At 42.8% G+C, this 12,185-nt stretch overlaps 1 protein-coding gene across 1 annotated transcript in view; it reads left to right on the plus strand.

Annotated features, from left to right (window-relative positions):
- The first annotated feature begins 857 nt into the window (after positions 1-857).
- Positions 858-12,185, plus strand: part of Hcfc2 (host cell factor C2) — a 31,729-nt gene continuing 20,401 nt past the window's right edge. The window contains exons 1-7 of the mRNA XM_040755157.1: positions 858-1,055; positions 2,343-2,491; positions 3,989-4,149; positions 6,735-6,943; positions 7,416-7,500; positions 9,247-9,353; positions 9,449-9,637. Coding sequence (XP_040611091.1) covers positions 893-1,055; positions 2,343-2,491; positions 3,989-4,149; positions 6,735-6,943; positions 7,416-7,500; positions 9,247-9,353; positions 9,449-9,637 — 1,063 coding nt within the window. The 5' untranslated portion in view covers positions 858-892. The remainder of the gene's footprint in view (positions 1,056-2,342; positions 2,492-3,988; positions 4,150-6,734; positions 6,944-7,415; positions 7,501-9,246; positions 9,354-9,448; positions 9,638-12,185) is intronic.

Genomic DNA, 12,185 nt, shown 5'->3' on the forward strand with positions numbered 1-12,185 from the left:
TGAGTTACAAAGAAGGTAATTTAGGATGGTGCTGGGGTATGGAAACACTGTTGTTAACTAGCAGTGACCTGCTGTGATAGTCAATATTGTCAGCTTGATACTATCTCCAGGTTTACCTGGGGGACAAGCCTGTGGGCAGGTCTATGAGGGATTATCAAGATTAGGTTAATTAAGGTAGAGATAAATGTGAGTGGCACTGTTCCCTAGGTTAGCAACTGGACTAACAAGGCAGCTGGGTCCAGCATCAGTGGCTCTCTGTAGATGAAATGTGACCAGCCGCCTCCTGCCAAGCCTCCTCACTGTGATGGGCTTCTTTGTGGGTCGAAAAAAAAAAAATCCTTTTTCCTTCGGTCGTTTTCGTTAGGGTATTTTATGACACCAGCAAGGCGACTAATACTCGTGCTTAAACCAAACAACCCACATCACCTTCGGGGCTAACTTTGGCTGTCAAGACCCAACACCTCCAAATCTGATGAGAGCTCGGCCCCTGCGGGGTGCGGGAACCTCCTGTGAGGTGACAGATTTGCCCCAGGCCCGCCCTGACCTCCGGGCACGAGGGACCTCTGCGGCAGCTCTTCTCCAGCGCGGGCGAGTGACACCGGTTTGGAGGGTGTGGCACGCCCACGCAGGAGATGCCCGAAGCGGACTTAGAGGACCAGGGCTGCCCCTCCTGCCCGGACGCTCCACGCGAAGCCCAGGGAGGACCAGGGTCGCGGGGAGGGGTTCCGTCCTGGCGGCGCCCGAGGGCCACGTCGCCACGGGCTGGGGGCGGGGCCCGCGGGTCACGTGCCGGGCCTCCCGCGCACAGCTGGAGGCGGTGCCCGCCCTCCCCACGAGCCGTGGAGCCCGTGGCGCGCGGGGCATTGTGGGCCGAGGGGCGGGGGTTGGGAAGATGGCGGCTCCCAGCCTCCTCAACTGGAGGCGGGTTTCCTCCTTCACAGGGCCGGTGCCCCGCGCCCGGCACGGACACCGAGCCGTGGCCATCCGGGAGCTGATGATCATCTTCGGCGGGGGCAACGAGGGCATCGCGGACGAGCTGCACGTCTACAACACCGGTAGGCGGCGGCTCGGCGACCCCGCCTCGGGACCGCGGAGGGGAAGGGGAGGCGCGGCGGACGCGGGCCTGACAGCTGTCACCACCGGGTCGCCGCTTCCCAGCCCGGCCGGCCGCCGGCGGCGGGGGAGCCCGGGCCGGGTCGGCAGCCCGAGCTCGCGACGTGCTGGAGGGCCGCTCGGCTTTCCCGGGCCCGCGGGCTGGGCGCCGAGACATCCAGCCCGTCCCTGCCCGCGGACCCGAGGGAGGCAGCGGCTCTCACCGTCCGGGCTTCTCCCCACTGCGGGGCCCCGGATCCCGCCGCTGCCAGACACAAAACCCACCCCGGGCCGGGCCTCGGCAGAGAAGGGAGGGTCGGGGAGGCCTTCGGGCCCGTTGGCTTCGGTACTCAGCATCTGGCGGAAGCCGTCGAGACTTTCTCGGTCGACCTTCTCTAAACTGGCGGGGAAGGTGTTTGCGGTTGAGGGATGTACAAGCGCTGCTCTTCTGGACTGGTCCTCGCAGAGAGGACTGTCGTAGCCTAGGCACCGCTGCACAGCGCGAGGGGTCGCTGGTCAGGGGGACAAGCCTTTACCTCCATGCGGGCTGGAATTTTATTTTCTCCACTAGTAATCTAGCAATCGTCGGAAACTAGTTAAGACTAGTTATTGAGTTTGGGGTTGATATATTTCACAGAAAGCTTGATCACAGTAGTCCTCTAAAGGCTTAAGTTGGTAGGAGAAACTATTAATTTTGATTCTCTTTGCTACCCTCCCCAATACTCCAAGATGAAAAGTTTAAAGAGTGTTTAATTTGATATAAATACCATGGACTTAGAAGAAATCACACTTGTTTAGACTCTCGCTTTGCCAATTGTTCAAAATCAGCATTAAAATTACCAAGCCTTTCAAAATCTCAGGGTTTCCACTTCTGCAAAGTCAATGATGCCCACTAGGATTTTCCTAGGAGTTAAATGATGCAAATCAGGGTTTTCAACAGCAACATTGTTGACATTTTGGGACATTGTATGGGAAGATGCATGCATCCTCAGACTGTACCCATGAGTTGGTAGTAGCTATTCCTTTCCAGTTGTGACAACTGAGTATGAGTTTGAGCCTTGCAAAGTCAGCATAGTTCTGGGAGCAAAAGAATACCCAATTGAGAACAGCTGGAATATAGGATAGCTACATGTAAGTGTGTGTATATACTTTGATTATGTGTATATATTCTTTGACATATTTACCGAGCTTATGGACTGTGGTAACTATTATTTGTTGAAATTGACTTTATTTATTTTTTTGGATACTAGTTACAAATCAGTGGTTCCTACCAGCTGTTAGAGGAGACATCCCTCCAGGTTGTGCAGCCCATGGATTTGTCTGTGATGGTACTAGAATACTAGTATTTGGGGGAATGGTTGAATATGGAAGATACAGCAATGAGTTATATGAGCTACAAGTAAGTGTATTTCACATTTATTATTTCAGTCATAATTTTTTAAAAAGATTATGAAATATTTTATTAGTCACAGGTACAGTAACAGATGCTCGATACTGTATAGCTTCGAAGAAAATGTTTCCACTTCACTGACAAGTCAAAGTGTCACTTATGTCTGGTATGGTGCTTAAAGCATAAAGATGTGACAAAGCTTTAGCAGTACTTACACTGTTATGTTTAGGTTTTTGTGTTAGTGCACTTGGCCTTTAGCCTACAACACAGATGCTTTTGGGCTGGTGAAAACAGATTTCTGGGGCCTGCCCCTGGGTTTTTGGAGTCAGTATTGTTTGTGCTGGGACCTGTACATTTATGTGTCTGCCACCCAGAGCATGCTTTGAAAACCAGTGTCTTAGTATGAGAGGAATGGTTTCCTTTAACAGTAATAATACCCGTCCACACAGGCATGCAGAGAGAGGTTACAGTTTCATATAGCCTTTCTAAATTCTGTTGACTTGATATGTTCCAAAGACCATGATCATGAGCAACTCTGCCACTGGCAGATGTGAATGGGTTGTACATATTTCCAAGCAAGCAACCATTTCAAATAGAGAAGACTCTCATTTTGGAATTTGATTTGTTAAATGAGTTTTATTTATTTAAAGGTTAAATATTTAACATTCATGGATTACCTCACATATAAAAGATTTCATGAAATACATCTAATCTTTTTTTTGTTTTTTACGAGACAGGGTTTCTCTGTATTGTTTTCGAGGCTGTCGGTCCAGCCCAGCCTCGAACTCACAGAGATCCGCCTGCCTCTGCCTCCCGAGTGCTGGGATTAAAGGCGTGCGCCACCACTGCCTGGCTAATACATCTAATCTTAAAGTTCTACATATAAATACTTATTTTTTCACTTGAAAGAAATTAGAAGTGATAGTATTTATTGTTGTTACAAACAGTGTATCATTATGGAAATATGTATGTAGAAGATTTACTTGAATATTTAATAACACATATGCACACATATACATACATGCGTACGTACATACATACATACATACTTACAGCTTCGTGACACAAATTTCACATAGTCCAGGCTGCCCTTAAACTCACTCAGTAGCCAATGATAGCTTTCACCTACTGAACCTCTTACTTCACAAATTCTGGGACTACCACAGTCAGCCTTACTAGGATGGACATTTTAATTTCAGAAGTTAATCACTTCTCTGGGTATAATGCCTTTTATTCTAGCACTTGGGAGGCAGAGGTGGGCAGATCTCTTGGAGTTTGAGGCCAACCTAGAACTGTTCTGTAATTCACTGTGTAGGGAGTTCATAGTGAGACCATGTCTCAACAAAAGAGCCAGAAGTCAGTCACTTATTTGTCATTTGTCCCCAGAGGAGCTAATCGGATCTTCTGATGAGAGTAAGATTCAGATGTGTTGGGATGGTGGTTCACTGCTGACAGTACTGAGATAGAAATGCTTCCTGTTTTCATACAAATAATCGTCTTTTTTAGGCAAGTCGTTGGTTATGGAAAAAAGTGAAACCCCAACCTCCTCCTTCTGGTTTACCTCCTTGTCCTCGGCTTGGACATAGTTTCTCTTTATATGGTAACAAATGCTATTTGTTTGGTGGTCTGGCAAACGAAAGTGAAGATTCAAATAATAACGTTCCCAGGTATGCTCTTGGTAGACCGAGTGCTTGTTTTATGATTTGGGTTACAACACTTTATCTTTAGTTTATATTAAGTTGTAAGACTTAAGCTTACATATTTATATTTGAAACTAACAATAAATTAGTTTACATATGTATGTTTTTCAGTCCCTAGAGAATGTTTTCAAATCAGAAATCATCTTATTAAATTGATACTTGTATAATTGCTTTGTCAGTATATTTGTGTCTTGAGCTATAATTCACATTAAGTGGGTCATGTACAATACCAAACAGTAACATGGTTATTTTTAAATTGGTTTTCTCTGAAAACTTGTTGTGAGATATGTTTATTAAATGGAAGTCATTGTTCTCATACATCATACAGTCTATTAGGTCTATCACACCAGCAAACACTGTCCTCCTATTTCCAAAGAGAATGAATCACTGTCTCTTTTCTTTTGTACTTTTCAATGCATGTTTTGTTTTTTATTCTTTAATATCTGTCTGTCTATTTCAAGATAGGCCTTCCCCATGTAGGCTGGCCTGGAACTCAGAGGTTCACCTGCCTCTGCATCCCTGAATGCTGGTATTAAATGTGTGTGCTACCACACCAACTGTAAGGATTTATCTTTACTTATGTGTATATGTGGGTGTTTGTGTGCGGGTATGCACTGTGGGTGTGGATGCCCAGTGAGGCCAGAGGTGTTGACTCTCCCTGGAGCTGGAGTTACAGGCGACTGTGGGCCACCTGAAATGGGTGCTGGCAGCTGAGCTCATGCTTTGGGAGAGCAGTGTGTGCTCTTAATCACTAAGCCCCTAAACTTGGAAATTTTATGTTCTAAACTTCTGCGTTTTCCCTTCTACTTGAGAAAAAATTAGTAGGGAATTGAATTAGTTGTTTCAAAAGTTATTTTGGAATTGAGAGTTAGCTCAACAGATTAAGCTCTTGTCATGCAAATATGAGAACCTTGAATCTGTATCTCCAGAACCCACATAAAAATTGAGGGGGGTATAGTGGCCAGTGTGTAATCCCATCTGACAGGAAGCAGAAACAGAAGAACTCTGGGCAAGACTAGACAAAACAAAGGCAGACCAGACAAAACAAACCAAGTTCCAGGTTCAGGGACAGACTGCCTCAATTATAAAAGGTAGAGAGTGATTGAGAAGACAACCTAATATCCCCTTGCTTACCCATGCTCTGGCATATGTGTGCATCTACTAAAAGTCATTGCAGAAGCACTGCATTTGAGCTCTCCCCTATAATAAAAAAAATGTATGTCACACAGTAATGACAGTTTTTTAAAGGAAAGAAGCTGTTTAGGACAAGTTTAATGTCAGTTTCTAAACTAAAGACACTATTTAGGACATCACTATGACATCGTGTGCTAAAAAGGTTGCAAAGCAACACTTACTCCAGATGGCAATGCCTTCAAGATGTTTGCCGAAATATTGTCCATAATAATTGTTGGTTATCTAGTGCTGCGTAATAAATTAATGGTGCAAAGTCGTATCTTTTATTATATTCATGAACTCTAAGTAAGGAAATCAAACGGCACAAAGGGAAAGCTTGAGTGGTTGTCCTCACATCTGGGAGTTAATTGAGGTGGCTGAAAGATGGATTCAATTGAGCTATCGCCTGACATGCCAACATATGTCTCTTGTGACAGGGTCTCATATAGCCTGGGCTGGCTTTGGACTATATAGCCAAGAATACTGAACTTCTCATCATCCTACTATAGTTCCTGAGTGCTGAGATTATAAGCATGTGCCACCATGCTTGGGATATATATTACTAAAGACTAGCACTTTCTGCATGCTGGGTAGGCACCCTGCCAAGTGAGCTATGTACCCAGACCTTTGAGTGGCCTTTCCAGGCATGGTTGAGAGTTCCACAAGCAGTATTATATTAAGAATACACTGGCCTTTGACAAGCCAGCTGTGGCACCCTTGTTCAGAGCCATCACAGACCAGCAATGAGGGAGAAGAACCTCATTGCTTAATGGAAAGAATACCAGGCATTTGGAACTGTGTCTTAAAGGCATCACAATTGTCAATAATGAATTGGCAGATGTTTTCTGTCTTCACTGTTATAGTAGGTACCTGGGACATAGTAGAGTTTGATAAATATGTATGGAATAAACGAGTATCTGGAAGTTTTGCTTGCTTAGTGTCTTCTGTAGTGTGAAAAAAAATTTTTTACAATGAGCATATGATAGACATTTTTTTCTTTTTAAAACCATTGAGTTAATTGTACCATGTGCATGCAGGCACCTACCGGGGACAGAAAAGGTCATCAGATCCTCTATAACTGGAGTTCCAGGCGGTTGTAGCCACTAGATGTTGGTACTAAGAACCCAACTTGAGTCCTCTGCCAGAGAAGTAAACACTCTTACTGCTAAGATCTCTCAATCATCCCTTTTCTGTTCCTTTTCTTTTTTGAGATAGGGTGTCTGGTCCATACCGACCTGGAACTCATGGTCCTCCTGCCTCAAACTCCTAAGTGCTACGATTACAGGAGTGCGCTGTTGTGTGTGGCTAGCATATATTTATGAATCAAAATAAAGCATACATATTATCTGAACGTTTTTATTTCCTTTGTGATATCCTAGGTATTTAAATGATTTCTATGAGTTGGAACTACAGCATGGTTCTGGAGTCGTGGGCTGGAGCATTCCAACCACCAAAGGCATTGTACCTTCTCCAAGAGAATCCCATACTGCTATTATATATTGTAAAAAAGACTCTGGGAGTCCTAAGATGTATGTTTTTGGTGGAATGTGTGGTGCTCGTTTGGATGACCTATGGCAGCTTGATTTAGGTAATCTTAATTTGATTCAGGAATTTATGATTGGTAAGGGAAAATGTAAATGTATTTAAAGTGTTTTTGTCAACTTGCAGTAAGATTATAGTCAGCATTTACAGTCTCAGGAGCAGCTGACCTGATTAATCACTTTGAACAATTGAATGTTCAGAGTGATTGGAAATGTGCTTCTTATTTTTGACTGCCTGATAAATTCATGTCAAATGGGAAAATCAGAAATATTATTTGTTACTGAAAATTAATGACATTTTAAGCATACCTCTTCAGTATGATGTTAAATTCAAATGTAAGTTGATTTCTGATTACAAGTTTTTGTGGTCTGGAAATGTTTAAAATGAAATTCAGACAACTGATTTGAAACATTTTTGCTTCGCTTTGATAACTACTTTTGTTCTGTTTTTAGGTGTATAAATTAAGGTGATTTCCTATTATTAGATAGAGTTCCTGATTTGCTTGTTTTTATTTCTAGAAACAATGTCATGGTCAAAACCAGAAACTAAGGGGACAGTACCACTTCCACGAAGCCTTCATACAGCCAGTGTTATCGGAAACAAGTATGACTTTCTTTTGTTGTTTGCCTTTTAGCTCTTATTTTCATCAACTTGAAAGATTCATACAAAGAATAGTAAAGATGCTAATTTCTTAGAAATAGACTAGCAAGCATAATAATGCCTTGTTGTGCTGACCATAGCTAAAGTAATTTGTCTGTGAGAGCTGAAACAGCTGTACAACTTCTTTTAGGACTGTCTGTGATACCTGTTTATCTTCCTCTCCATGTCTTTCCTGGCATGGCATGACCTAAGTGTCAGCAGGTATTGCCCAACTTTGTCCTCTCTCTGGTTAGATTCCTAGCATCTACATGGGGTTTACATCTATCATTAACTCCAGTCCTAGGGAATGAGAGGCACCAGGCACAAGTATATCTAATATGCATATATGTAGGCAAAACACCCATACACATGAAATATATTTTTTAAAATTTTAAAAAGAACTGTTTATCACTCTAATTGGCAGCATGAACCTGGGAGAGCAGGGCCTAAAAATAAGGTAGACTAAGTATTACGCGATGGCCAGCTTCATTCTGAGGGTTAAGAAGCACAAGAGTAAGATGTTGAATCAAAAGGACAGACACTAGTGGCTATGGAAAGCATGTTTTCCATGGAGGTGTATGACTAACAGCAGCTGAAGTTAAATTCCATCCACTGCATCCAGGAGGAGCAGGAGAACATTCCCAGGACAAGTCTGTGTTTTGAAGAAACTGAGGTGGTTTTCTTGGAGTTTTCCCACAAGTACTCAGAATTTTGACACTACTCCATTCTTGGACAGTGTTCTGACAAGAACCTTTAGAGTGCTGGGGAAAAGTTGAAGGTTGTTTTTAACAGTGCTGGAATTTGAACTGACCACCTTACAGGTATTCACAAATGTCCTACCAGACACAGAACTCCATCCCCCCCTTTTTAAATTTGAAGACCAGTCTCACTAGCTTGCCCAAGCAGGCCTTAAATTTGTGATCTTCTGCTTCACCCTGCCTGGTAGTGGGAATTGTAAGCCTGCACCACCAGGCTTGTTCAAGCATCCGTTTACCATAGCCTCCCGTGCAGTTGGGACTACAGGCATTCATAGCCATACCAGACTTAAGTTGTTATGCTCAAGTAATAGCAGTGACCCAAGGTTACATGAAATTTCATTTTTTGGTCACTGTCTTAGTTACTTTTCTGCTAATGTAATTAAAACACCCTGACAAAAGCTACTTAGGGAAGAAGGGCTAATTGTGCTCACAGTTGGAGATTATAGTCCACCATTTTGGGGAACTCAGAGTGCGTCTGTAGTCAAGAGGCACAGAGATGGATGCTGTGCTCTTCTGTAGTACACACAGGGCTGGTTTTCCAGTGTATTATAGTTGAAACACTCTTCACTTAAACTTACTTGTCGAGTATAATTTTGGTTTAGTACTGCTTTATAAAGTTGTCGAAAAAAATTTATTTGTTACTGTTGTTGAGTCAGGCTCTTGTTTCATTTCCCAGTGTGGCCTTAAACTCATGGACTCACATAATCCTTCTTTTCCCCTAGCTTCCCAAGTACCCATGACTTTAGATGTATCCCACCCTGACTTAAAATGGTAAACTCTTTTAGAAGACCATTTCATTCATTTTATTTATATAATACTACCTTTACAGTGTAGTAGGTGAGTGAGTAGTTCCAGGTTTTACGCCAACAAATAAATTTAAGTTCATTTTGTATTTCCTATCCAAAAAGTAAAATAAAACACTTTAAGTTCTTGGTTTCCTTTTGTTGTCCAGGATGTACATTTTTGGTGGATGGGTTCCACACAAGGGGGAAAATACTGAGAGTTCACCTCATGATTGTGAATGGAGATGCACCAGCTCATTTTCTTACCTAAATCTGGGTGAGTCTTTGGAAACTTGTCATTGACATAATAAAGTAATTTTTGCTATTTACTGCTTAAGAGCAATAACTGAGTCATGGACATTTTCTTTTTAGATACAGCGGAGTGGACCACTCTAGTATCAGATTCTCAGGAAGATAAAAAAAATTCAAGGCCAAGACCAAGAGCTGGGCACTGTGCTGTTGCAATTGGCACTAGGTTGTATTTCTGGAGTGGAAGAGATGGCTACAAAAAAGCACTTAATAGTCAAGTTTGCTGCAAGGATCTTTGGTATCTTGATACTGGTAGGTAAGAGTACTTAATTAAGTTTTAACTATAGATATTCAGTATGGGTCCTTAAAGGCTTAAAATGAACATAATTTCATCTTTTTCTTACAATCAGATATCCCTGGAAGAAACATAACTTCCCCACTTCAAAGGAGTATATTAATTCCTCTCTTCTTGAATGTAGGGTGGATTGAAAGATTCCTTCCCAAAGCAGGAAAGAAGAAAATACTCTTTACTTTAATGAGCAGACCTTGCAACCTCATCAAAGTTGCAAAGATTGTTATCACTAGTGATAAGTTCTCTTGGTATCATTTACACCTCATTTTAAGAAAAGATGGCAAAAGAGCAGGGCGGTAGTGGTGGCCCATGCCTTTAATCCCAGCTGTTGTGAGGCAGAGGCAGGTGGATATCTGAGTTCAAAGTTAGCCTGGTCTATAGAGCGAGTTCAGGACAGCCAGAGCTGTTAAACATAGAAAAGCCCTGTCTCGAAAAACCAAAAAAAAAAAAAAAAAAAAAAAAAAGATGTGGTAAGAAATACTCCACCCCTGTTGGTACTTTCCTAAAAATCTATAACCTCAGTATAATGCTGCAAAAATACCAGATAGCCTCAGATTAAAGGACATTTTAGAGCATTTGTTAATAGTTGCAGCAGATGTTTTAAAGTAGGGCCAGCAGGATAATGATGCTTGCTGTCAAGCCTGACAGCATGAGCCGGGTCCCTGGGGCCCACATGTTGGAAAGAGAAAGCACTGACTCATGCAAGTTGTCCTCTAATGTGTCCATACATGCTCTGTGGTGCATGTGCAGACCATCAGACATTTTGGAATTGGAGTTCCAGATGGCTGTAAGCCGCCATGTGGATGCGGGGAATGGAACCCTGGTCCTCTGCAAGAGCAATAAGTACCCACTGAACCATCTCTTTAGCTCTGCACTTTGTGTTTTGATCATATTTACCTTCTTCCTCTACCCTGTACCCACAGAATTTTATATCCTCATTCTTTTTTCTTTTTAAAAGATCTGTTGAGTCAGCAGGCATGATATTGGTAGCCTACATCTTTAATCCCAGCACTCAGGAGGCAGAGATGGGCAGATCTCCAAGTTCAAGCCAGCTTGGTCTACAGATCGAGTTCCAGGACGGCCAGGGCTACACAGAGAAACCCTGTCTCAAAAATTAAAATGGCAAAAAGAAATACATTACACACCACAACAGAAAGATAGAGGAAATGAGATGAGGGTGGAGGGGGCAGGTGGTGCACACCTTTTTCCCAGAACTCAGAAGGTAGCAGCAGTAGAGCGGGTTCCAGGACAGGCTCCAAAGCCACACAGAGAAACCCTGTCTCGAAAAACCACCCTCGTGCCCCTTCCCCACCCCAGGCCAATGGGTATGTACACATTTATTTGATATTTTTGATGCAAATAGAATTTTATGCTAAAACCCAGATAATCTTAAAAGCACCATAGGGCTGGAGAGACCCTGAGCAGTTAATAGTGCTGGCTGCTCTTGCGGAGGCCCTGACGTTGATTCCCAGCACCCACATGGTTGTTCACAGTAACTCCAGTTGCAGGGAGACTGTACCATCTTCTGGCCTCCTCAGGCACCAGGCACACATGTAAGATCCAGGGGATCTGATACCGTTTTGGTTTTTTTTTGTTGTTTTGTTTTGTTTTTTTTTGTTTTTTACCTCTACAGGTACACAGACAATTGTAAGCAAAACACCCCTACGTAAAATAAAAATGAAGTAAAATGTCTTAGTTTCGTTTCTTGTCAACAACACTAGTCTTTTATTTCAAAGTCTCAAACCACTTCTCAATTTAAATTTCCATAAAGAGAATGAAAAGTGAAAGGCATCCAGATGAAAATAAAGGGAGCTCTGTGGAGGTAGTTGTACAAATGTGCAGATGCAGAGAGCACCTCGGCGTCCTTAGTAACATCTTTAGTCAGAAGAGGGTGTGAGTCTGCGCAGAGCTTCCATAAGTGGTCAGATGACATAGGCAACAGATTTAATCTAAGAGTAATTTCCTCCCTCTCCTGGAGTCTGCCCCCTCATTCCTGCACAGACATTCCATACAGTGATGCAGAGGTTGAGACCTGAATGAGAGGACGTTGTCTTTCTAAGCCTTGGCTGCCTCATTTATATTTTGCAGTTCCATCTATTTTTTCAAACTGTTGTTCTATTTTGCTCTGTGCCTGTGTACCAGTTTTTCACTATTCACCCATTGATAGACATTTAGTCTAATGCATTTCCTTGCTATTATGAATCAAGCAGCCATAGAGAGATAAGGAAGCATGTCTGTAATGCAATGGAAAGCCCTTTAGATAGATGCCCAGGAGTGGTATAACTAAATGGAGTGGACTTCTCTCTCTAGCCCCTGAGGAATCCCACTCCTGCCCATGATGTCTCTACCAGTTCACAGCTTGAGCAGCACTTTCTCTTGCACACCTCATTCTTACCGTGTTTGCTGTTGTTTGTTCTTGACGACAGAGTCTCAATAGTTGCAATTTGCATTTCTCTGATGGTCAAGGATGTTGAACACATTTAAAAATATTTATTAGCCATTTTTATT

The sequence above is a fragment of the Mesocricetus auratus genome, unplaced genomic scaffold (assembly GCF_017639785.1).
Source record: "Mesocricetus auratus isolate SY011 unplaced genomic scaffold, BCM_Maur_2.0 Super-Scaffold_100011, whole genome shotgun sequence".
Lineage (NCBI taxonomy): Eukaryota > Metazoa > Chordata > Mammalia > Rodentia > Cricetidae > Mesocricetus > Mesocricetus auratus.